The sequence below is a fragment of the Bombus fervidus genome, chromosome 3 (assembly GCF_041682495.2).
Source record: "Bombus fervidus isolate BK054 chromosome 3, iyBomFerv1, whole genome shotgun sequence".
In the NCBI taxonomy this organism is placed as follows: domain Eukaryota; kingdom Metazoa; phylum Arthropoda; class Insecta; order Hymenoptera; family Apidae; genus Bombus; species Bombus fervidus.
The window spans coordinates 14167623-14194158 of NC_091519.1; the positions used below are offsets into that span (position 1 = coordinate 14167623).

General features: G+C 35.7%; 2 protein-coding genes across 6 annotated transcripts in view; both read right to left on the bottom strand.

Annotated features, from left to right (window-relative positions):
- LOC139985643 (uncharacterized) overlaps positions 1-10251 on the bottom strand; it is a 35251-nt gene extending 25000 nt beyond the window's left edge. Inside the window, exons 1-3 of one of the 5 annotated variants that reach the window (XM_072000220.1) lie at positions 9872-10251; positions 9249-9416; positions 7509-8653 (exon numbers count right to left, since the gene is read on the bottom strand). In XM_072000220.1, the coding sequence (XP_071856321.1) occupies positions 7509-8464 (956 nt within the window). In that variant the 5' untranslated portion in view covers positions 8465-8653; positions 9249-9416; positions 9872-10251. Of the gene's footprint in view, positions 1-7508; positions 8654-9138; positions 9162-9248 lie in introns of those variants that run through there. The other 4 variants (XM_072000222.1, XM_072000221.1, XM_072000218.1 and 1 more) reach the window with 4 other exon arrangements.
- A 1013-nt stretch (positions 10252-11264) lies between these two features.
- Positions 11265-26536, bottom strand: part of LOC139985742 (uncharacterized) — a 38287-nt gene continuing 23015 nt past the window's right edge. The window contains exon 4 of the mRNA XM_072000406.1: positions 11265-17151. Coding sequence (XP_071856507.1) covers positions 16938-17151 — 214 coding nt within the window. The 3' untranslated portion in view covers positions 11265-16937. The remainder of the gene's footprint in view (positions 17152-26536) is intronic.

A 26536-nucleotide genomic window follows, 5' to 3' on the forward strand; every position in this document is an offset into this window, starting at 1 on the left:
GACCGCGAAGTTTTCTCTACATCGCCACTTAACAATCTCGATAATTAAACAATTAAGTTTCACGAAATATTTTGAGCAAGTCGCGTGCTGAACATATTTCAGCGAAACGAAAGGCAACTTTCCTTTCTTCTAGTACAAATGGCAAAACCTGTGGTATCGCGTTTCGAAACCCTTACACCTTTTAATCTTTGTGTGTATTTAAAAGGGCTGCCGCTGGATCGATCTAGTTTCATATTCGAGTTTGACGAGTACTCGTCAAAGAGAATACACAAAAGCGTGCCTGTTGCTTCCACATTAAACCAGTTAACTAAAAATCGTCGAGTTCTATATTCTGTACCATATACGAACCAAACTGCTGGCTGGTTTTTTACGCTAGTTTGCCGATACGTTAAAAGGTATTTTACATTCCTTTATATTAGATTCATACTTTTTATACTGCTAATCGAATACCAGATAGACATCGATAAATTGTCTACGTAAAAATCTGTACGCCCAAAGAGATATATTCGGTGATATATCTATTGGATAGATATCCGCCGTTTATGCGATGTTAAATTATCATGGCAGCAGAATGTAGACGACTTGAATGATGTACGAGGACGTAAAAAAGGAAAAATCAAAATAACTCTACTATGAAAAGGACACAGAAATATTAGGTCGTTCGAAAAGTTTCTTTTATTTATATTATTTTGTCTAATTACGAATGATCCATTTTGTTCTATCAAAATAAAGATCACAACCTTCGACGGATTATCAGTTTCATGTTCGTATAAAGATGCGTCATTGTAAAAGACGTGTCTGTAAAAGAAAGGTACTTTGGACAACCTAATATAATTGATAGCTATCGGTATTCGCAATATGAAAAACAAGAATAAGCAATTGCAGTTGTTAAAGCCACGAAGGAAATCAAAATCGTTTCAACGTCGCATCGAAATCGCTCGTCTGAGCACCTCGTCGTTAAAGTCTAAACGGTGAAAACGGCAAGCAACCGATATATAGAAATTTTTCCAATTATTCGAATCGCGATAGCGATGTATCTACACGCGTAAAGAAAACCATAAATCCTTCGGTGAAGAAACTCGCGTCTTTTTTTCCAGTCTGGAAGCAAAAGGGTTGAAAGGAAGATCCATCGGTTCGCAGGATGGAACCCATATAGCGTCTCGTCGCGCGTTAGGAACCTGCTCTTTCTTCCTCTCGTTACTGCTATAAACGCGATAGCGTAACAGGGGTCAGAGCCCGTTTGGAGGGCGGAATTGCGAGGGGGATTTCCAGGAGGGGGATGACCGTGGTGGTGAAACGCACTGGGGCTGGAAGGCACGCCCGAGGGTGGTATTGCACGACGGTAACGGATGGTAACCGACCGGGCTTGGATCACCGGATGACGTCATTGCTGCGTTACCAGGATACCAAAGATCAAAGACCAATGAAAACGTCACCTTCTCCTCACACGAACAACCTCTGAGGTCGAAGTCAACCTAACAATAGATTTTTTCTTCTAGTCTCTCTTTCTTTCCCCGTCTCTCTGACCCTCTACCTTTCTTTATCTTTACTACACTGTTGAATCATTTCTCGATGCTGACTGTTGTGCTTATGGTAATGACGCTTCTGTCTTCGTTATCGATTTCTATCTTGACTGTACGACGACGACAGTCATACGACATCGAGGATATAGCCGAGATTACGTGACACGACGATCGCTGATATTTTATTTATACTTGTTGTCAGATATCCGAGGCGAAGGATTCGAGGAGACGCGCTCCAAAGAATAATCTATGATAATTATTTCATCCTGCGTTTATTCCGCCTTATTGGATCAAGCGTTCTTAATCTTCGACCTTGGAACAGCTAAGACATTTTTCTGGAATGCAAATGCCCCTTCGGGAACCGGCAGCCATGGTTCACCAGTGATTTATTTCGGGATCACCAATGATTATCATGGCTGATTCGATGATACCTACGGCGGTATCTTGGATCGATGGCCAGTTTCGATTCTCTATTTTCGTCACGTCGTCGATACGAAATTACGTTTCGACAGTATACGAAAAAGGAAAAAAGAAATGGTATATTGTAAATTAATTGCACGAGTAATAAATTTGTATATGCGATACATTTGTATTTGTATAATACATTTGTACGAGTAACGTATTTCTAAGATTTGGGCAAATGAGAATAGGTATAATATATTTCAATTCATTGGAACGAACTTTAACCTTAAAACTCGGCCATTTTATTTACGACGGTTGTCCTAAATTCCATTTACTTTATCATTCAATACCTACTTTCCTTTCTTAGACCAGTGTCATTAAACAATTCTAATTGCAAGGTTCCGCTTGGTCAGAACAGAAAGTGCGTTAAACGTACAAAAGGTTATTCATCCTAAATCGCTTCTACCGTTCGAAATCGAATAACAATATATCTATAATTATTCCTAATATCTAAAACCTAATATGTCTAAAATCTTCTCCGTAAAATTGTCTACAGTTTAATAATGTATTTTCACATTGAAAAATTAGACAACCCTGTTCGTGGATTTGGTACAAAGTTTTAAACGGACAGAAATTACGGATTTCTAGCTATTCAGATATTTTGCAGTCTAAGTAGCCTGACTTCGACCTTTCTATGCCTGCACAGGTCAAAATTTGGACGGGGTGGGCATTCAACGTCGAAGGTTCATAAAATGTGGCAAAACTATGTAGACTTCGATCGTAAATGACCTCTGGTACTGTTCAAAGGTCCATGCTTCTGTTAATCTTGCTTTGATCCGAGAATTTTTATTTTATCTATTTACTTCTTGGTCTCGCGTTAACAGTTCAAGGAAATTAGTAATATTTCAAAAAAATTTGTAAGACAATTCGTAAGAAAATTTGTAAGATTTTAAGAAAAATAAATATGAGATTGAAAGCAGAAATCGTATACTAATAAGAGTATTCGTTATTATAACTTTAACGTCGATATATAGAATTGAGATAATAAGGCAGAATTATATCTCGAAATTGACTAAAATCTACCATATAAATTAGTGAAAACCCATTTACTGATCATGTTTCCAATGAGTCAGACATGACAAAATAATTACAAATCATATTGTAAATACGTCTTATTCAGAATATTGTTAGTTCTCTGTACCAATAGGAGGAAGGGGGAAAGTCTTATCCCTTCAAGACAAAGCATTTTCACAGTTTCAGGTACAAAATATTTAAGGTCGCACAAGAACTCTGAATCAGCAAATGTCATATACCGACACCTAGGAAATTCTAAGAAAGATCCGTTATACCAACAAAGAAGGGATTTCAACAGCTGAGTAGACTCGTCAGTACTAGTACGAACTCTAAAAAGTACAAACTCTACCACGGATAAGCGTAAATTGTTTTCCGTTGTTAAGTTGGCATTGGTACCTTGCCCGAAGAACCTCGAACAGCTGAGACCACGAACCACCGCTCTTGTCTATCAGAAAATAGCAAGAACGAAGAAACGCGTTTCTCATCTGACAGAATATCTTACAGATTATTATTAATTTTAATTAAAATTTTAATTGCCTCTTCTAAAGATTGCTTATCACGAAAGAAAAAGAAAAAGAAGATCGGAAAACATTTTCACGCTGGTTTCATTACCTATAAAGCTTCGAAAATATTTTCAACAAATTATCCATATCCTTCTAAAGAAATTAACGTATACAAGCAGAAATTCATTTGCTTTAAGGATGAACGTTGTTTGACCACCTAAATAATTCCTAGTGCCATTCTGTACTACCCGAGGTACTCGAAATAGCAACCATTTTTCTCCGTGAAAATTCACGTTCACCTTTCAGTCTAACGAGACACGTCCGCCCTCCGGTGCACCGTCATAAAGGAACAATGCGCAAGAGCGTGGTTGAAAGAGGGCGAGGGTTCGCATGCTCTCGCCTCCAGAAAACCGCGTGTTCCAAGTTGGTAAGGCCGAGGTAGCGGCACACGGTCACCAAAAATACCCACGAAGGATACGCAATATCCGTGAGCGTGCTGTGGCACGGGATCGCGGGCGTATGTACGCTTGCGTATATACGCCTACGTTAAGAGAGGAACGCACGCATACGCGCGCACACCGATAAGGAAGTGCGTCAGTGGATGATTGGAAAGACGAAGTAAGGCGAGACACAACGAAAGAACGAGTGCGTGCATGTCGACGCAGTCGCAAGGATCGCCGTCAGCCGACATCTGGCCGTGCGGTCCTTCGCCCGAGGGACCGAGGGACAAAGAAGACCTTCCCCTTTTCTTAGGGGCCTTGGGATGGATTATATCGTGGTCTCTCGCTCGCACGCACACCACCGTCTATCTGGTACCAGAGTAGCCTGGAGTGGTGGCTCGACGCCGCTGGTCTGCAGGCAGGCACACGTAACGACCCCACCGGTACCGTTTCTATGGTACCGTTCGCAGGGATTAACGCCCCTCCCGCTCGTAGACCGTTCCACTTCCATCCGGGCTGCGGGGTGAGACCAGCCTTGGCCTGGGACCAGACACCAAGGTACGCGTTCTTTCCAACCGATAGACGAGCAAACGGTCTCTGCATGTAATTAATGCAACGCGATTCGCTGCCAGACACGTCACGTTTTTAATCACGATCTATCGTGTATCCGAGGGACGAGATGTCGTTCAAGGTCACGCTTTGGTACACGCTGGGTAAACCAGTTACGATTCGAATCGATTTCGATATTTCGATATATGGGTATAAAGGGAAAGGAAAGAGAAAGAAGAAGAATAGCTCAGGTAGTTTTTATGTCCTTGAACGAACTTTAGAGTCGATTTCAAGGTCGGGGCTAATGTTTAGCTTCCCTGCTGGAGACTTTAGCCGATAACGGGAATATTTTTCAATAAGGCGGAAGAGAAATGTAGGAACGCAATAAAATTTTGTAAATTTTGGTAATATACGGTAACTGTACATTAGAGGGAACAATGTCGATATCGTTCTTGCAACCATGATTATTCTTGTATAGAATAAATCATCGTAGCGACCAACGGACTAGCGACCAAGAGGATATAAAAGCTTTTGCAAAGGTGAAAGTTGCATTGCGGCTATTTCAAAAGCTTCTACAAACTGTTCCTGGTCGTAACTCGAAACAAACTTGTTTCGGTAATTATGAAAAGTTGCGATTTCATTCCTTCCATGAAAACATCCGATGCTTACGTTAACTATTGCGTTATTCGTTGGATAAAACGAAACTTCAAAAGGAAAGTTGATCATTCAGGAAATTATTCAAGCGAAACTGGATAATACCATAAATATGCGTTTCATTTTCAATTGTTTGCAGGAGAGTAAGATAGAGGAAAATAAAATATTATGGAGAATCTTCTTTTTTATTTCCTTTACGTTTGCACTATTATATCTTTATTACGTGCGTATAGCATTATTAATATGCATACCTAGAGGAGATCATAAATTGATCTACTACCCTTACCGAGCGACATCGATAACGCTACCGTAAGAGTTGTAAATAGAAATGGTAGCGCAGAAGATTGTCATCACTGGTGTTATGACCTTCGTATTAGACTCGTTTAATCTTTATGTAACGTAACTAACTCACACATCCACGGCAGATCGCGTAATTTAATAAATTCCATGTTTCTTAAAAATCTGATTGCTCGTATAAACTTCCTTTTGCCTTGCGATAAGAATTAATATAACTATTATAGGTTTCTCGTTGACGCAGTTACATACATGTTACTACCATGTTCGTTGATATTTCTTAACGAAAAAACGAAACCGATGTAGGTAGTATGCTCGTATGATAAATCTAAAAGTTTTTTTTAAACCAGATATCGAATATTTAGATACGATAGATATGATTACAAATTTCCAGTTACATTTATTTATCGATTATACTGATAGTTCTACGTAGCAAAAGTTGGTTTCTTCCATCTCTAAGAGAATACGTATATGAAAGTTTTCTACATAGTTTTCAAAGTTTCATAACTAATTTGAAACTATGAAACTTTTTTCAAAAGCTAATTCGAGTCATTTCATATAATGTGTCAAGTATTACATGCGCCATTTAAAAAAAAAATGTCCGGTTGATAAGCGAAATACGAAGAGGTGGTTCATGCTCCACCGCGAGATTTCCGAGTAACCAATCAATTCGAGGAAGTACAATTCCAAGCGCAAGGGGTTAACGACCAAACTCGATCGTCACTCTTTTCGTGTGTTTCTTGTTGCAACGATACGAAATATTCGAAGACCTATCGGTATTATCTCGCGAGTAAATTGCACCGCGTATTAGTAAATAGTGAATATTAGTAAGTATTAGTAAATATTTTCGAGTAAGAAAGAATAAGCAACGTAATTATGCGTTAAAAAACTCGTTTAAGCATATAAAGCAATTCCAAATGAAAAGAAAAAGACAAAGGGGAAAGATTGTTTGTTCTACATAGGAGGTAAGCGAGAAAAGATGGAGAAAGCGGCAGAACAGTCATCCTGTTATCGACACTACCGCGTTGCTTATCGTTCTACGGTCAATATTTCTTTCCCCGTTTTTTTTTTTCTCTTTCTCTTTCCCACTTCTCCGATTCCACGTCGTTAGCGCGCGTTTGCGCGCTCGTCAATGCTTCTCTTATCCCGACTTTATCGGCCGATAACGCCAATCTTGGACAGCATCGGCGATTACGGCGAAAAAAGGAAGTAGAGCGACGCTGTGGAAGCGCTTTCCGCCGATCGAATTTGTCGGTGGCGAGTGAGCGGCCGTTCTCCATGCCGGAGAACGTGCACGGTAACGACCGCAACCTCGTTACAAAGACGATTCTACGTGCAGTGTCTCGATTCCTCATTGCGATGTGTTCCTTTCGAAATACACGCGTGCATACATACACGCGCGCACGCTTCTTCGTGCCATTGCGGACCAGGGAAATAACGTCATGAACCAAACGATTTTGTAATTGGAACGTTGATCAGCATCCGACGACATTGAGCGACGACGAGGTCCGATGGAATTTGATAACGCGAACCGTAATGACGTCCGTGTAATGAAAACGTACGTTTCGAAATAGGGAAACAATAATCTTTAACTATTGATAATGATCGTTCAGAGAAGACGTTATCGTTTCATTTGATAGGTTTCTTCTTCTTTTAAAGTAAGGTAAAATAGACGGAACGAAATAAGAAAAGACTTTAGTTATTTGACTATCCTGATATTTTACAGAAAAATAAATTAGAAAAAAAATTGTGCGTCTCTTCTGTATTAATCAATAAACCCGAAACTTTCAAAAATTGAATTTATACGCGTAAAGCTGTTAAAATCACGAAATGTTTAAATATTTTTATAGAAAATTTTTGTTAAGCAATCTCATTCAATCGAAAATATTACATTTATTTGATTTATCCTATCATAGATCAACGACAATAAATCACTTTTTTTGCAAAATATAATAACAATGTAGTGAGAATCTTTATTTTGAATTAATATTTAAGATTTCTTATTCTAAATAATTTCTTAAAGTATGAATTAATGTTATAAAAAATAGAATGCTTAAAATTTTACTCACCATTTGATACTTTTTTTGATGATGTTGCTAACAATTCTCTGAGATTTTCTACTAGGTAAATTAAGAACATCGTTGCTTTTCTTCTTTCTGGTTCTCTTCTCTTTTACATTCTTCTTCTCTTGTTGAGCATCATTAATAGGGGTCTCTTCTTCGTCACCAACTAATTCTTCGGCTTTAGCAGAATTCTGAACCCATTCTGCTACATGAACCTCAACCTTTTGATCAGTCGATAAAGCAGATTCTGCTCTGAGTTCTTCTTCATTGATAAGTTCACTAACAGTTGTAGGAGGACCTACTATTCCAACTTCCATATGTTCAATCTCTATGGATTGCTTAGTATCAGAATTTCTCCTAGATGATACCGATTCGTTTATCATAAGAACATCTGTATCATCGTTTGTAGTTTCTACTACATCTTCTTTCTTTGACTCTGTGTCTGTCTGTTCTTTAGTTTCTTCATTAACACTTTTATTTTCTTGCTTCAAATTTTTAGCTTCCGCAGCAAATTGTCGAACCTCTGTTGAACCTAAATTTTCATGTACTACTTTTAATATTTCATTTAGTGTCTCCTCTTCTTCAGAAATAGTATTTTTAATATCTTTAACTTTTAAAGACGAATTTTCTATTTGTTCAGAGTTCTCCTCGTTATCCATATCTTTTAGTCTTGCATTCATTGTTACATCTTCTTTCGTATGTTTCTCATTTTCAGACATAGTATTTTCAATGTTATTAGAGTTTTCTGAATCTAAACTAGATTCTTGTTTCTTAACATCATCGACAGCAACTACTTTCAAATCGTTTTCATAAGAATCATTTAGCTCCGATTCATTTTTATTAGAAATTTCCTGCATCTCATTATCCTCTACTTTTTTCATGGATGTTGTAGGATCATTTAATACTTCCTCCTTATCTACAACTTTTATTAAATCCATGTCTTTTATTTTACTCTCCGCCATTTTTTATATTAGTTGCTTTTAGAGATTCATTTGAAATATTCGAAGTATAAATATTTAAATAATGATGAATTTTTGAGGTATATCAAATTCACTGTTATCATGTTACCATATGAGCATATATCGACAAATTGAACTATGAAGTCTTTCTTTCGAGTAATATATTATCCATTTGTGTGTTTCATTTTTATTCTGTAAAAAATATAATACATTAATTAATTATAACAAGTACTTTAATTAAATAAATAACAAATAATTTACATTTTATATTTTACGAATAATTTTCTCACAACCTCTTTATCGACCGATGGTCGGTAAAAGCGATTCCTCAAATGAAAATTTACTTTAAAATTTGAGGTTAGAAACGTATAGCATCGTTGAAAACATTGTATCATAAACGTGTAAAGAAACTGCACGATATCAGCGTATTTAGAATATCGATACTCTATAATTATCTCCAATTTTAACTCGTGGTTTATAATGACGCAAAAGTTTTGAATATTGAGCTATGATAACATTGAACTTTGTAGTAATTAATCACTGGTGTTTAAGCAAATCCTATTCTGCATAAATGATGTCTCGATATCTATGTCACCATTTCTACTTGCAGAAACGAAATTTTCCGCCAATTTCATGAACATAAAAATTATAGATTACATGAAAATATCATAGCTTACACAAAGAAAACTGTAGTTTATTTATATGCCATCTTTATCTTGTTTTGCCAACGAAGACTTAGTATTTGGCGTAAAGTTATAAGAGTTGTATCTCAGATATTATAAATTACCTTCTGTTATACGTTTTTCACTTTATGCCGATGAATCCACTTGATATTCACAATATGAAATGCACTTTAGAGTAAATTGTGACATTTGTTTGACTCAAAAGTTACTTAATGACACTATCGAGGTATAACATTATTGGGCGACACGTTCATAACCTCACTTATTTCCTCCTTGACAATACGATTACGACAGTGAGCCGAAAATGCACAGGAATGAAAGAATGGCGATCTCGATAAATGGAAATATCGAATACATGTAATCGGTATTAAAATAGGGAAGAGCAAATAGAGAAGGCACATAAAATACTGCACACTAAAAAGAGTATAAAGTCACAGGGACGTGTCAGTCAACCCTGTTGTATGTATGCCTTTTTCCGTCTTTCTCTCTCTGTTTCAAAGGGTACTCTTATTTTTACATTATGGCTGACGGTCACGAAAACAATCCAACGAAGACAAGATATTAATATTACTTAAAAAGAAGTTTTCACGGTACCGAAGTAAAATGAGAACACGACCCCGTGGTACGTAAGGCTAGTGACCTCTACCTCTTTGAAGTATGCGTTATGTGTGCATGCATGTATTTCTGTGCGTACGTATAGTAAACCGACGTGCTTAGTCTGATTTACCTAGTATTATACGCGTGTTGAACGTCCACGACTTAAATACTTATACACGATAGTATTTTCTGTTCGAAAGAACATCACGACATAGTTTAAGCCAACCATCGTACATACTGGTATATTTGCGTCGCATTATGTAGCATTTCGTGCCGACTGCATCTTCGCGGATTTTTTTGTTCCGACCAATCAAACGCGTTTACACGTTTCTTTGACAGCGACGCCTTCCGTGGAAAGTGAACACGATATCAAATTGTCACAGGACTCGATTCAAGTTAACGATACAATTTTCGTACAAAAAACACCGCAAACGATTCACACGGCAGAAAAATTCTACGTACTCGCGGCACACTATACGCGGACTATTTTTCGTTTGTGACCAAGCCGCGCGCGCGTGTTCCCAACAAAATGGCCGTTCTACGATATAGTGTATATTCTTGTCATTCGCATTTTTTTGCTTCACACTTTTTTCTTTTATATTTAAATATCGTTGTTATTTGTAAATGTATTATAGCGAATACCGGGAAGTATTTTTGAAAATTTATCATTTAATCTATATTGAAACTAAAAACAATTTAAGATACTAGATAATCAATCTCTCCATAACACGTGTGATTGTGGCGCCAATTTTAAATCCGATAAGATGGAATGCTTGTGTGCACTTTGCTTTAGGAACGTTAATTTTAAAAGTTAGTCTTATTTATTAGAAAAATATTATTTCGAAACCGAAAAGGTATTCTAAATTATTATTAATCTTATTTGTTAAAATTATTTTATTCGCCCCGTTATTGTGGAACTATATAAATACGTCCAAAACATATTTCAACAGATTACGAATATTCATTATAAAATAGATTGCTAGTTTTTATCGATACTATATTTATTAAAATTTTTGTAATATCTGCTTTTATCACATATATGTACCTTTTCCTAGATATGTATTTTCCAATACCTTTCATCGTTTTCTCTATTTAACTTATTCTAATATATTAATAGTTTCTTCGAAATATGGTTCATAAATATTCATGCATTTATAAAAACGTTAAGACTAAAACTCGTAAAATCATTTTACGTATTTTACATATAGTTGTGTAAAATGGATACTATTATTTAAGCATTTCTCATATTTATAGATAAGAAAAGATGGTACGTTTTCCATTAAAAATAAGTTAAAACTTATTACTTGGTCAACAATTTAATTGGAAATATGTATAATGTCTAGTTGCAAGTGAAACAAATTTTATTTTTAGTAACAAATTATATTGTTACCTCTTGATATTATATTATTGACAAATATAGCAAATATGCATATTTCTATCATATATAATATATATATATATATATAGAGAGAGAGAGAGGTAGAAGGATTATGTGGATATATTTTCAAGTAACGTAAAAGATATTGAATTGGTCTTGTATATTTACAGGTTATTTATGATTTATAATCAATAATGTCGTACAATATATATATCAACAAAATAATGTTTTAGTCGTTCTTATAAAGCTAATAAAATCTAAAGGCTAAACAGTCAAGGTTGATCTAAAAGTTGGCTTCTCTCCGTACCACAAACCTTTTGTTCATGGTTACCATCGTGTTTGCTACCTAACAATAAATAAACAAACAAGTATAAATCTATACATTCCACGTGCCACGTGGTAGTGAGGGTAGTGATGATAATTAGTATTGTAAACCACGATCGCAGTGAACACGATGTCGAGCAGTCTCGTTTCAGTCTCAATCTAAATGCTTTTTAATTACAATTAGGCTGTGGATTTTTCTATATTTTGGGGAAATTTGAAGTTTCAAAAATGCACGTAATGCGTATAACAGGCAAAACCAAAAAAAAATAATCAAATTGTACTTGTTGCGATATTCAGTAGATAAAAGAAGTCTCTGTCCAGATTCGATCTTTTAAAATTATAGTCATAAAAATACGAATTTGTATAACTCTAATCATAATAGTTTGAATAAAAATATTCAAGATAGTTTTATTATATAGTTTTAGATAGTTTTACATGATAGGGAATAAAGATCTTCCACGTATAGTTTAAGAAGTTTTCGATTTTCGAGAGTTTTTAATTTCCACTAGAAAAAATACTTTTACGAAAGCTAAAGAAGAAAATATTTTTCAACTAAAAAGTACAAACGTCGATAGGTTCCATAGAAGTTAAATTATTTTCCAATTGATTTTCTTACTGCAATAAAACATCCATTAGATTTTATCCGAACTCGAATAGAATCAATGAACCATTCTTTAAAAATTAAACTAATTTTCATTCGCCGAGGCTAATTTGCACGCAATAAATAAAACAATATTTGTAAATCTTTTGAGAGATATTCGTTAAATATATGTTACATTACTGGATAATCGAATCGTTTCGATGCTTTCGCGAAGAAATAATTAGGTATTGCACATTTTATCGAGTATGTTCTTTGCAAACTCGTTAAGAATCTAACATACATATAACACATATTGAATTATTTAACACGCTCGTTTGACTTTGCGTGATATAGCACATTTTCCTCATCCATAAATCGTGGAAAGTAAGATTAGCAAAACAGAATGATGTACGGCAACCTGTTAACTGCAGATCGGGAACATGTAATAATCGGACATCGAATGCATCATCTATTTTGGATACGCTCATTAATAGTATACAATTCCGTTTATAAAACCTTGTCCCGTGGAAATGTCGGGTTTTCCTCTTATTATTCCAGTCGCAGCAGAGTTATTCGAATTCTTTTTGACAATGATCGATATTCTCGGTGTTTGCCGTTTTGATATTTGCGAACTCTCTCGCGGACTCTAACGGTTCATCATTGATATATCATTCGCGCGTTTGATTTGTCTTCTTATTTTTCATTTTTAATAATGTTATTATTATTTGCGAAACGGATACGAAATAATTTCTTACGAGCCCAGATGAAATATTAACACAGCGTTACAAACGTAGAACGTTCGAAAGTTAAACACACGAATGTTATATAATTTCTGTCTAAACGGATTTGAATAATTTCATTATAGCGAATATATTATAGCTTGTCAGGTTCAAGGCAAAGTAGAAATGACGTAGTGGCAATCGATTTTTACTATACATATATACTCGCTGGTTATACCGTACGTTACGATAGCTTAAATTACAAATTATAATCCTAATTTTGATATTCGTCCTCTGTATAAGAGAGCAATTTGATTCGGTACAGTAATTAGATAATTTTGTCCGAAGTATAGTCGTGTACACATTAATACGCTTTATAATATCGCACGGAATTGTCGTTTAACGTGCCACAACCGTTGCCCGGTTAGCATTTTATCTGAAATATCGTAAATAAAGTAAGAAATTCGCAGGTTCTATTATGCCAAAGTTTGCTTAGTTAATATTTCATCCGACTACCATCGAGGTAAATTATTACCATTTTATGGCTACTCTCTGAGGTATAATCAGAAAATATATCGTATATTCTACTGGATTATAGATCGCAAAGCGTCGACAAATACCGAGAAATATTTAAGGGGTCGTTTTTCGTGCATGCATAGGTACACTCAATCGCGGATATTTTATTACACGATACATTTGCGTGCCCTATGTGTACGTTATGTAAAATATTTTCTCTACCTAAATCATCTACCTATATACGCTTCTTTCGTGCTTTCTGTTCACCGAAATACATTATCGTTTTCCTTTTTAACTATCGAATAGCACCTGTTTCCGTCATTTCAGACGCGCATACTTAGTCATTTCTTTCCGTTTTCTTATAATTTTTTGATACCTAGTCGTGATTGTAAATAACGTGTTAAACGGCTTAATGTCTTGTTTGTTGGAGTCGAGTTTACACACAGAAGTAAAACAAACAAACCATATACACGTACGAACGTTAATTCTTTCGAGCAAAATCTGATTATACTTTGAGATAACAACGTAGTCGATAATTACAGGTACTTGCAATCCGTACGAAAAGACGATTTGCTCGCAGGAACACAAGATATTCGTAGAAGATTTACTATAATGCTTTAACTTGAAATTTTTAACGCGAAAAATAGGAAAGCGTTGGATACATATTTATTAAATGACAATTAGGTAAGATATGTTTCCGCGTTTAGTTCGTTAATACGATGCAAGATTCTATCTCCTTTTAATGTTTGTAGCTAATGAATGATCTTTGTTTCGTTTTTATTTCTATCACGGTCGGATTCAACTTGTTTCTATTCGCAATTTGAATCTCATAAATTTCAATGTTAATCTATTATCGATTTACAAATATATTTTACGATCAAGAAATTGTAAATAGGATTATAATTATCGGTCCCTTAAAAAACAATCATATTCTGTCGCTAATTGATCACACAGATTTCTATGATTAACAATGTCTCATGTATATGTTCACTCGATCGATATTCATTATCCTTCGTCTTTTTATCTTCCACTTTAACGGTATTTAATTTATGCGTAAATAAATTGTTATCAAGAATATTCCAACGAACTAGTTCACGGGACAATTTAAACCTTAACGGATGTAGGCTATAAAAAATTGATTTGACCTAATTAGTTGTAGCTATATTAAGTTCTTCGTGGCCAGCGATACGAAAGCACTGGCGCTTTATTGATTTTTAAGATCGATACTTTCGAAATGATCCCCTTCTTCATCCGTTATCTTCGCGTTTTAAATAAATATGCATGCTGCACGAATTAATATTTCTCGATCGATTCTTCACTCAAATTCTTTCGTAATATTCCTGTTTGCACAGCCGAGATTATCTATGCAGCATATTAATGCCTCTTATTAATTTGCATAAATGCTAGCGGCAAGATCAACATATTTTACTTGTTGCATGTAAATTCGACTTAGATACAGGATGAAAACGTTCGTTCGTATCGTATTAGTGTCTCCGTTGATAGGATCGTGAGAAGAGTTCACGATCGCCGTGACGATCCATGCGAAATGATCGAATTAAAAACTATTGCACGTTTCGTCGCTTATGCGTATCTTACGTATTATCGCCTACTACTTTGCTCGACAAAATAGTCATTTATAGTACGAAATAATTACAACAATGGTCGAGTAACAACAATATCAAAATCAACCGTCGAATCAGTGATAAACAGCGAAACGAAACGCAGAACTTAATTTCGGGCGAAACGATTCACCAGATACAGTTCAGTAACCCTCTATAACGTCGTATGATATTCGAGTTACATATGCTATATACATATACGTACATACGTATCTATATATTTAGCGTCTTATTTTATTTACTCGTCGAGATATCATATATTATATCGACGTTCTCATTGCACCGCCATCAAATCATTGATTCATTGTTTATTATTAATTTCGAATTTTCAGTTCAAGACGGGACACTATAATTTTTGTGCCAATATACATACGTATTATAGATCGTAAATTTCCGATTAATTATAGAGGGTGAAAGACGATTTGCACGTGGATTACGTAATCGTTGTTACGTTGGTTTCGACGACAAAATATAATTTCGGCTATATAACGATGTTTCTCACGCGGAGATTAACCGATTAAAATGTTAAAACAATAACCAATGTCATTGTCACTGACTCGTTGACTAATTAGGCGATTAATAAGCCAAATGAAAATTTAAATTAAACAATGTTCAAACGTAGCCGTAATATTTAAATCGCATGAGTAAAAGAGTTATGCGAATGAACGTGAAATTATTCGAAACGAAACAACGATCTCACTGTGTTTTAAAGACAACGCGTATCTTTATACAGCTTTGCCTATAGATACGTATCGTACAGTTCCATCAGAATTCTACGAAATTACATTCATTTATGATACATTGCACTTATTCCTTACACATCACGATAAACACGCGAATTTTATTTACATTCTGCTCCCGATATTCACGCTCGTATTTCTATTAGAATTTTAATATCCTATCGCTTAGCGGTTAAATATCTTTTGCTATTCGTTACAATGGATCGATCTATTTCTTCTAAAGGAACGAACGAGTCATATAACCGTTTTACTATTTCACGAGGACAGAAATCGAGCCTTCGAGCCCAATCCGATACTGCAAATCGAAAAGCGTTATCCATCTTTCGTAATGGGGAATCACAAACAACAATCTTTCAAACAAAATGTCAGGTGCGTGACAGTTTGTAAGAAGCAAATTTCTTTCTTAAGAATTAATGAAACAAATTTGAAAGTATCTACGATATGAAAACTTTCGTCTCGTCACGGCGTTCGCGTATTGCACTGTTGCTCTGGTTACTACGTACTCGTCCGTCTAAAGTACGATGAACTTAAAAGAAGTATCGTTGACGAAAGAACTTGTATTTTCTACCGTGTTTCGTGCGATTAGAAGCTGTTACTCCCTCCCTCGCGCGTCGATCAACGAAATTGTACTCTCAAATATTAACAAAAACGAACAGAAATCTATAAATAACAGAAGAATCGCTAGTTATCGCGTGCAGATTGTAGAAAAAATATTTTCCGTCGCCTACGATCGGTCGACGAAGTGACGAATCTTCGCAACGAACGGAACAATTCTCTACGAAACGAAATTAACAACTACCATAGGAATATACCGATCGAAGTGAATTTGAAACAAGCATTGCGTTTCTATCGTTAAATGAAAGAAGAAGGGTGTTTCGGCAGAAAGAACGTAAACGATCCACGATCCACGAAAACGATCATACACGCAAAAGGTCTCTACAAACGGACTCACGACAGAGAGGGAGAGATAGAGAAAGGCTCTCTATGGAGAGGAAATCACGATGAGTGCAGCGGCTCTTTGACGCGATACAAGGGAAATCTGTGCAGCATTGATGATCAAAGCGAAGGTCTTTGAAGAAGAGTATCACGGTGAATAGGTTGTCGAGGATGTTCAACGTCTGTAGGAACGCCGATCGGCCACGTGGAATCTTCTTCCTGTATTTCCGTGTGGGTTTGATGGATCTTCTTCTTCTTCTCTGGCTCGATTTTCGAGAACCGCTAGAGGGATCTCGCGGATGCGCTTCTTCGCTAACGAGAAGATTCCTCTCTTTTCTTTTACTAGGACTATTCGACTTGCGGTCAGGGTCAAGGTCACAGTGGTCAGGACGCTAAAGTAGTCCTATGCCAGGAGGGGTGTTGATGTTGGTGCTGGTGCTGATGTTGTTGCTGGTGCTGGTGATTGTGGTGTTGATGTTGACTCTGACGTTGCTGTTGATTCTGATTCTGTTGCTGATTAGTGTGGTGTTGGTGCTGATGCTGATGCTGATGCTGTGGTTGCTGCTGGTATTGTTGTTGCTGTTGCGGCCTCTTCTGGCTGTGAACCAAAAACAGGACGTACGATTACTTTCACAATGTCGAGTGAATTCTTGCATGGGTATTCGCGACACGTGGGCGTTCGATGACCGTGATTCGACTTGCGACTATTTACCAGCAATGAGCTATGTATGCGCCAGTCCGAGCGAAAATACCGTTTTAATTACGTAATGTTACGAAAACTGGTCGTAGGCGATTACTTTATGGCTGTTACTTTTTTTCTGCCTCGCGTAATACGTGTTTCGATGACAATAAAAATGTAAACACAACTTTTTTTTCAGCGGAACAGAGAATAATCGACTTACAGTAACTTGGTAGGCTGTAAACAGTTTTTAGTATAAATCGTTCGATGTTTGAACGATGGCAGTAATTCGTGGACGATCAAGGCGTAAAATTGTTTAAAAAATCATTCTGGAATATTTTCATATCATAGGTTAACATCGTAGCTACGTATAAAGATAATAAAAATGCAGTTGTTGTATGAACGGTTGACGCATATGATTTAGTCATTAAAATGCAACGGACAAAAAGTTAGCCGACTGGTCTTGACGTACGAAGATACTCTGATAAATTATGAAAAACATGGTTCTTTTACATAATTCATTATGAGTGCTCCATTCATTATGTAGAGGATACAAGACTATCGTCGATGGATATAGAACTCATTAAGTATTATAGAGGATTGACATTATGTCGGCGAATGAAGACTAAATTGGTAAATATTCGTGAATATAATATAATTCGTAAATAAAATTGAAAATAGAATAATGCAAATGTAAAATTATCTTCTTGCTGTACGTTCGATGTATTAGTGATTATGCAACTGATTAAAAAAACGAAACATCGGTATACGATAGACGAAGCTTAACATCGATCTAAGTCTAAATGTCACTACATGACGTATCTTTTTGTTGCAAATTATTCATTTATTGACCACTACGACAAACGTTGCGAATATAATTTCTAATTCCACTGAATTTTTTTCGAAAAGATATTTCGTAATTTATTCCTATTAGAATGTCAAAGTGTTATCAAATCTTACGTGAATTAGAAACTTGGATTGTACGTAAATGTACTTTGTACTTCTATAGGTATACTTCGTTTGAAGAAGTAAAGTGAAAGGAGCACTAAATACCATAAAGATACGGGCTTGAGTTATCGATGATTAATAATATGGTTACGTGTCAGAAAAATTCATCCATCGTATTAGCCTCGTTCAGTACTAAGTAACAAATGTTGTTAGCGCACTATCGTCTAATCTATGTACTTGCAAAAAATCCAGCCTCAGAGCGTTCGATTGTGCAAGATCGTTCTCCTCGATTTTTCCCAACTACACTTTGGAAAGATAGCTTTTCGAAGAAGGTTCAATTGCTAGAGTCACAATGTTTTTATACCAATGATAATTTCCAATAATTTATCGTTTTCTCATGCACGTCTTTATCAACCTATTATTAAATTTCTTTTTCCAACTTATTAAATTTCTCAAGATGTAACAAAGCATTCACCTGGTGCTTCTAAATGTGCAACACGTTCTTTCGTAATACGCAGTCACCGGTAACTTGGACGTATTATGTGACAGACAGAACTCTCGGGCGAAACGATTCTAGTAAAGTATAGTCTCGAGGCGAATCTCCGCAACAAATAGTCACGTCGCGTGTAGAAAATGTCGAATACAGCGGAGCGTGATTGTAAGCGTGTAAGCACATTTTTTTTTCATCGACCCTGAACGAATTCTACTGTAACAGCTTCTATTATCACGGCCATTGCTCGAGCCCGCGTACGATGGATCGTGTGAAGCACGAACTTGTAAAATTATCGATGCATGAGCACATCCAACGCGACGATACAGCAGAAGGTTTCAAGGTCTAACCAATAAAAATGCCTTGAAAGATTTTGGGCACGTATAACCATTCATATATTTAAATAAAATTATTGAAAGAAAATAATGTTTCCTGGTTGCTAGTAGGCTAAAAATAGCTACAGCTATTCTTGTGTAATAAAAAGTCGGCGTACTATCTTATAAATTTCTTAGATTTCTTTAACGCGTAAGAAAGATCTAAAAGGCTTCTTTATAAGCGCTGGCTAGAGCCCGAATGTTTAGGCAAATTCATACAGTTTCAACGATGTAATTATAAAACGAATCCAGGCCAGAAAGTTGCTTTTACTTATTAAGTATTACAAGAGCTGTTATATTTTCGATAGTTTATACATTTTTGCCCTTTTGCTTTTATATATTCTCAAATTTAACAAAAAAAAAAAAAAAAAAAAAGATCTGCAAAATGTCTAAGCGTGTTAAATGACACGACGATTGTTTTTTTACATTCGAAAGTTGATACTATAAGAAAGAAGTATTCGAAACATTGACCTGAAATTTATATATGGTAATGCACTGTGGAACTTTTGCATATATTCATCGCGTTAAAATTTCAAATGACACACATTTTTTATAGCAAACGGAACTTTAGTTGTGGGGAAATTTACGAAGTCATAAAAAGCATATAACCTTCGGCTATACGATAAAAACAATAATAACACGTTATTATTATAAAAGCAAATACATCATTCTAAATGTATTTTTCAAATTAAATATGTAATTTCTACGAGTTATTGTTATTACGTTCACCAATATGCGCATTTGCGATTTCTGATTGATAGTGGAAAATTTTATGTTTTCTTAAATTTACGTTCGTCCAGAAGTATCGTATAGCGCAAGTTTGACATTATGTAATCTCGAGTGAGGTTGGTTATAAAATGATGTATTATTAAGAAAAGGTCATGCTTTTTTGATTGCACGGTTTCACTATGTTGAACTACACGCCAAGTGAAATATCACGTTATATACGCAAGCCGATGATTAAATAAGTACGAAGTTTATGCCCTAATAAAATTACAAATTGTTGCGATAAAATTTCAGATTACTCATTCTCCAGTTTTATATTGTTCCTAAAAATGTATATTTACAGCGTTCCATACGATATACATACTTGATATAATTATCTTACGAGAAAGTTGTGATATCCTACTTTCTCGAACAGAACGTGAGAATTTTTTCCAATTCACATTCGTGATTCACAATAATACACATTTATAGATACAAATAAGACGCACGTATCATAACAATACGCATAACAAGCAGAAATTTCATTGTAACTTTTGAAGAGTTTATATCAGAGCGTTATGCGTTATCGATTTCAAGCATCGTTGCAACAAATCTGAATCAGACTACATTAATGGCCATTTTAAATATTTATTACCAACTAATACGGTCACTTTTAATACGCATATCCTAGGAGACAAAACAGCTCGCAAACCGTGCTTATACTTTCATGCTTAAATTTTGCAGATAAAAGTTAAAACTTAAATAATTTCAAGCGTTCGTTATTATCTTATCTTGTAATACATAGGTAGTATATGTAAATAAAAATTGCAACATATGCAAAAATGAATTGCCCTATGCAAAGAATATGTCAGATATGTAATGGACGCGCTGTCTGTTCTTCTCTTAAATAAATACATTTGCATAAATATCTGCCGCTTCACGGTGACATTTAAGACGTTAAAAGTTTCACCGATTAAGATATATGTACTAACATTTCAGAAAAACACAATTTTAATTTTCAATGTTATAGCTTTGGTTATGGAAGCGTCTCCATTTTCCGATAACATCGTTCTACGAATAGTAACGAAGAATAATGATCCGAATTAACCCTTTGGCAGACCATCGATCCTGAATAATTCAATTAAAATGACAGGGAAAACGAAGCCGGTGTCTACACTTACGTTTACCAACGTCATAAAACGACGATGAAAGACTGGAACGGTCCCGGAATGCACGTCGTTGGATTTAACATTCGATACACGAGACGATGAGTCGGAAACGCGCACGTTATAACAATAATACCCGGTCAGGCTTCACGAGGGCCATAATATCGACGAAAGCGAGATTATTTCGGCGAGACGTAATTTCATCGAAATGCAAATTAACCCGCCGGCACTGCAATAGCCGATAATTACATCGGTCGACGATTTGAAGGTTTCGACTGTTATTTTCTTCTTTCTTCTTTTTTTATTCGCATGGCCCTCTTATTTGTTTCTACCGTATATCGTACATAACGAGGCAGGAATTCATTCGGATAGCAATTAAACCTGCTCGTCCTTTTTTCCGCTACTAAACCACTGATTTTGTTATCCCGTCGAACGTTTCGTTCTTGCTAATCGAATTACGTATTTTGCACATCGCGAGACGGAGGTGTCGCGTCCAGCGAAGAAAATAACGTAACGAGCGAGAATCGTGCGCTTTTTTCCCATGAGATCATGCTCGACATGAGTTTTAATTGAAACAAGGACAAGGTTTCGTCGCAATTTCTCGAGTTTCGCGTGGAATAACGCGCTGAGATTCGTCGTATCAACGAATAATTAAAGAGAAATTTGCTGCAGCAACCGATTGTCAAACGTACTGTGAATAACTTTTTTTAAATTTAACCAAACGACCAGTTCCTTCTTTCTTTTTCTTTTTTTTTTTTTTTTTGAGAAGTTGGTAGAATTAGTTTGCTAGACGACGACGTGTCAAAAATATTTTGGAAAAAATACAGCTATTTATATGCGTGCCTGTAATGAACATTTAAACAACACATTTTGAAGAATATGTGCCAGGCATGTACATGCTGAAAATTTTATACAGAAACAAGCGACAAGCATCGAAAGATATAAGAATCTTGAAATTTTTAGCCGAAAGTCGCGAAAAAACTGATTTCAACGAAATTTTCAGCATGTTTATAACCGGCATAAATCTTCAAAACGTATCAATGGAATAAATTTTCACTACAGGCCCAGATAAAAAAGTTATAAAAAATGACCTTCGCCATTTTCTTCGCGATTCCGACTAATTGCTATTTTTCCGAAACATTTTTTACACGTCATCTAGTAATCCTTTTATCCTCTTAAGAAGACTCAAGCCGTCTGCTTCAATTTTAAGGAAGTTATGCTAGTTTGAAGAGTATCAGTATATTTACGGTAGCTACTCTATCTACTCCTCGTTGGTTCAATTTATTCGTGTGACAACGTATTAGATTAGAGATACTAATTTGGTACTGATTAGAGGCAATGACGTTCGCGGTTGCTGCTGATTTATTAATTGAATCGTTCGCTCGTAAAACTGGTTAACAGCACAAGAAAAAAAGAAAAGAAAATTAACAAAAATTGTATAACATAAGCATCAAGTGGTTTGACGCTAAATTTTGAGAAATTTCCAAAAGTGTAGTTAACCGTTTTAGCCTGTGAACGAATCAATCTCTACAGTCCATTAATATTCATTATATTATGCAATTATTCTTAACGAGCATTAATTACTGTTTAATACAAACAGAGGTTTAAGAACGATACAATATGAATATCTGGTAAGTTGATTAACTTTAGATATCGAAATAGTTTCGATAGTATTACGAAAACAGCTACTGTAAAATAATAAAAGACGAACGATGTTAAAATTATTAAGTTTTTAAATTCGTTGGTAGAGTAGAAGGTTTCTTAGATAATTTGAACAATGCGGGTTCGACATACTATCACGTAATGTAAAACATCTAGGAATATGTTTAAATGCATCCGAAACCATTTTATGTCTATGATAACGCGAACATAAAATTATTTCACTTCTGGCAAGAACGATAACGCGAATATTCGATACGCTACTTTAAACCTAAAGATATTTTTTAGGTCAACACCGAATGACGCAATAATTTTTGACGTATATTTTTACGTAACATATGTATAATCTGATAATAGTTAGTATCTAATTAAACAAAATTATGTGTAACGATTACTCATGAACTATATACCAGGATCCTTAAGTAATTCTTACGTATCCGAATAAAGGTATCATTCAGTTTTAAAATCGTTCTTTTTGTAACACTCGGCTATTACGGATCCTACGGATTGCTACTAATTAACGAGCATATTCATTTTAAAAGTATCTTTTCACGTATAACGTTAAAGCCTTGTCTCATACGGACAAATACAGGATTCTACTCGCTATAGAAAATGCGGATACGAATCCTATGGATCGGTATTAATTAACGAGAAGAACTTGCATCTCTGGCAACGAATCTTCCGAATGAAAAATATCTTTTCACGTATAGCACAAAGAATCTTCCCTTATTCGGCAAAATACGGGATATTATTCGCTATAGTTTTAATCGGAAAGTTTTAATTAGATCAGAATTATCGTCGAAACCAAATAAGATTGTACGCGATAATTAAATTTCCTTAGATGCGCGCAACTGCAGACTTAAGGTTAAGTCACGTTATTCTTGGTTCCAGAAATCTCATTAGCTTTAGACCGTCTAACTCTAGGCCTAAGCCGCGATAGATATACGATACTACGACATAGTATGGTTAAATTATTTATGGTGGACGACCGTTGAAATATCGGCCTTTTTGCTTCACCGAAAACCAGATAACACAGTTCGAGAAGTTCTCTATGTTCCAGGCATATTTCATGTACACGATTCTCGTAAAGTTTCAAGGATCACGAAACCTTTCGATTATGTATCGGGGCTGTTACCTTAAGCATCCTAATTGACTTAAAGTACAAGTTGCATGCAAATTGCATGTAAAAAGCGTATAAAGCCAGAAACGGTAGGGCATAAAATAAGAGCTTGTGCACTGCCTACCGACCGAAGATCGTCCGGTTTGGGAAACATAACGAAGAATTACCCTCGATGTTGCTTAACCACGCGCCGCTCGCGCTTGTCTCGCCACTCGTAACGAGTTTATAAAGCAACTAGATTTCTCGTTCCGAATGTGCTGCAAATGGAAGACGGAGTAACACGCAGAGTTCCATTACGTGTCACACGTGTGAAATATGTGCACGGTCGGTGATCAAATGAATTATCGTCTTTTTTTCTTTTCAGCAAGTTATCAGCTTATTGTCTCCTCCGCTTCGTACTTGTGCTTTTATATCGCTCTTTAAACAACTCTGTATTATTATTTTTAGACTGCGAAGTTTTATGTATTTCTGAGACTTTTTAAGATGCGCATAATAGCCAGAGGTACATGAAATATTCAAAGTATAGTATGGACTGTGAAGTTTAATGCATTTGTGAGACTTTTTAAGATGCACGTAATAGCCAAAGATAAATGAAATATTCAAAATTTGGTATTTGTTACGATGTTTGATAGGTAAAACAAATTTCTGTCTAGGTTTCGTTATTTCGATTATATTCGTAAAAACAAGAATTTCCACGCGCTCAAGAAGTACCGCACGCTCTAATTATTTCCGATGGCTTGGAACGGTCTTCGTCAGTCTTTTGGTGCGTTTGCTGGTTACATTATTTTAAGAACGGATATCTAAATAAATCAAAATGTTTTTCCTTCGTCGTGTACTAGAATTTGCTTGTGTGCTCGTAATTACTTCGCGATTAGTTAAGCTTCAACAGCTTTTAAAGCTCTACTTGTCTTCTTTATCGAACCGTAGTTCATTGAACTAAAACTTTGTAATTTCGTGAAATAACTTTATAAAATCATTTGAAAAGCTATATCATTTTACCGCTTGATGTTAAATCATAGGCGATTACAATAGCGTGTCTACTGTGAATTACATAGATGCATGCTGTTTTATATCGTAATACGATGTCTCAAGATAGGTAGCCTGTCCGACTAATTATAACCGTAACAGCTGCAAAAAAGCTTCGCAACGAACGTATCGACCTTTCTTCAAATCGAGCGCAACGGTAATAATTTATGCAATCGAGTACACTATGATTCGAAACGCAAGTACAACCTGTATTCCCACTCTTTTTTCCGTTTCGATCGAATATGTCAGTTGCAAAGTACGTATAATGAATTCTTGATCGAAGGATCGTCAGAATTCAGGGCGTTTTTGTCCTCGATCTCGAAGACTCCCTGTCGAGAGATTCGCTCGAAGAGAACTCGCGATCATAGAGATGTGCTCGTCGATATTTCTCCTGGATTTCTTGGTGGCTCGTTGGGATTTCGATGAATTAACGATCAGTCGATACTCATATTCGGTCGACTTTGAAGTGTCTGCTTTTTTTCAAACGAGCATGGAAACGGCGGAAATAAAAAAGTTGTTTCGACAACTCTGTGTGAATGTATTTCGTTCGTATGATTTATTCTTTGCCTCGCGTGTTATTTAATTCCGCAACTGTAGCGCATGATTTATTCCACTATTTAACTTTTTATTCGACTTCGATACGCCACGTTCAAGAAGCAGTTAATTTCTTAGAATGCCGATGAAGACGTACATACCTCTTCAGCATTTTGGGTCAAGCATCGTTCGGCACCGGTTAATTAATATACGATATACGTATATGTATAAATGGGGAAACTCGAACTTGCGTCATTTTGTAATCATTAGTTATAAACTTGATGGATCGTATTAAAAAGATAAGTTAAAGAAATATGTGATTTCGAATGTTCCGAATCGAAGTCACTGTAGCTAGAAAATATCGGTTTCATCTATACTTTTCAGCGATTTAAGTAATTAAAAAGGAAAGACGTTCGAGAAGTTGAATAAGATTGCAATGGCAAATTTAAAACAGAAACGTGTTACGTGTATGCGTGATACTCGCGAATAACAGGAAGAAATTAGATTATGCTGCGTTTATAGCATAATCGCTCAGTTTACATCGCTCATGCTTTTCCAAAGCTCATGCATATTCATAAAGGAAGCGAAATACAAGATCGCTCGCAGCAACTCAATCACTGAACGAGCACGACTAAATGAAAAATACACGTAATTATATTTAAGCTGTCGAAGCTGCTGTTACTTGGCACTTATAACATCATTTAGCACCTCGTATTAATCATCCTCTGATCTATCAACGTATCCAAAGTATATTACGTTCGCGCAATTACCTCGAAGCAAGTAATTGTATTACTTAAGTCTATCATTTCGGTTTCTTTTTTTCGTCGGTCATCTCTTTCTTTTTTTTCTTTTTTGTCAGGTGAGATGGAAAAATAACGAGTATACTTTATTAACTGTCATCGAACGACGAGTTTCACGATCGAAGCATTCGTCGTTATTCGATTAAATGCGCTTCTCGTAAATGCGATAACATCAACCGTAATCTGCTTTGAAAACGTTTTCACGTGATTTACGAACGTCAATTATGCGAAATAGGGAAAGAGTTTTATCAAGCCCTAACTAAAAATAGCATAATCGTTGGCTATCGAATCGAAAATCGAACGATGACTGTATTAAGCGGAATAATAAATTGCAATGTCGAAAGAAGCGGTGGTCACGGCGGAAAATTAAAGAGCAGACCGCTGTGAATTCGAATACCTTTTGCTCAGCAGCTATGACTTTTCTGACAGCTAAAATGAGGAAATAACTGGTAAGCATTATTAACTGACGCCAAATGACAAGC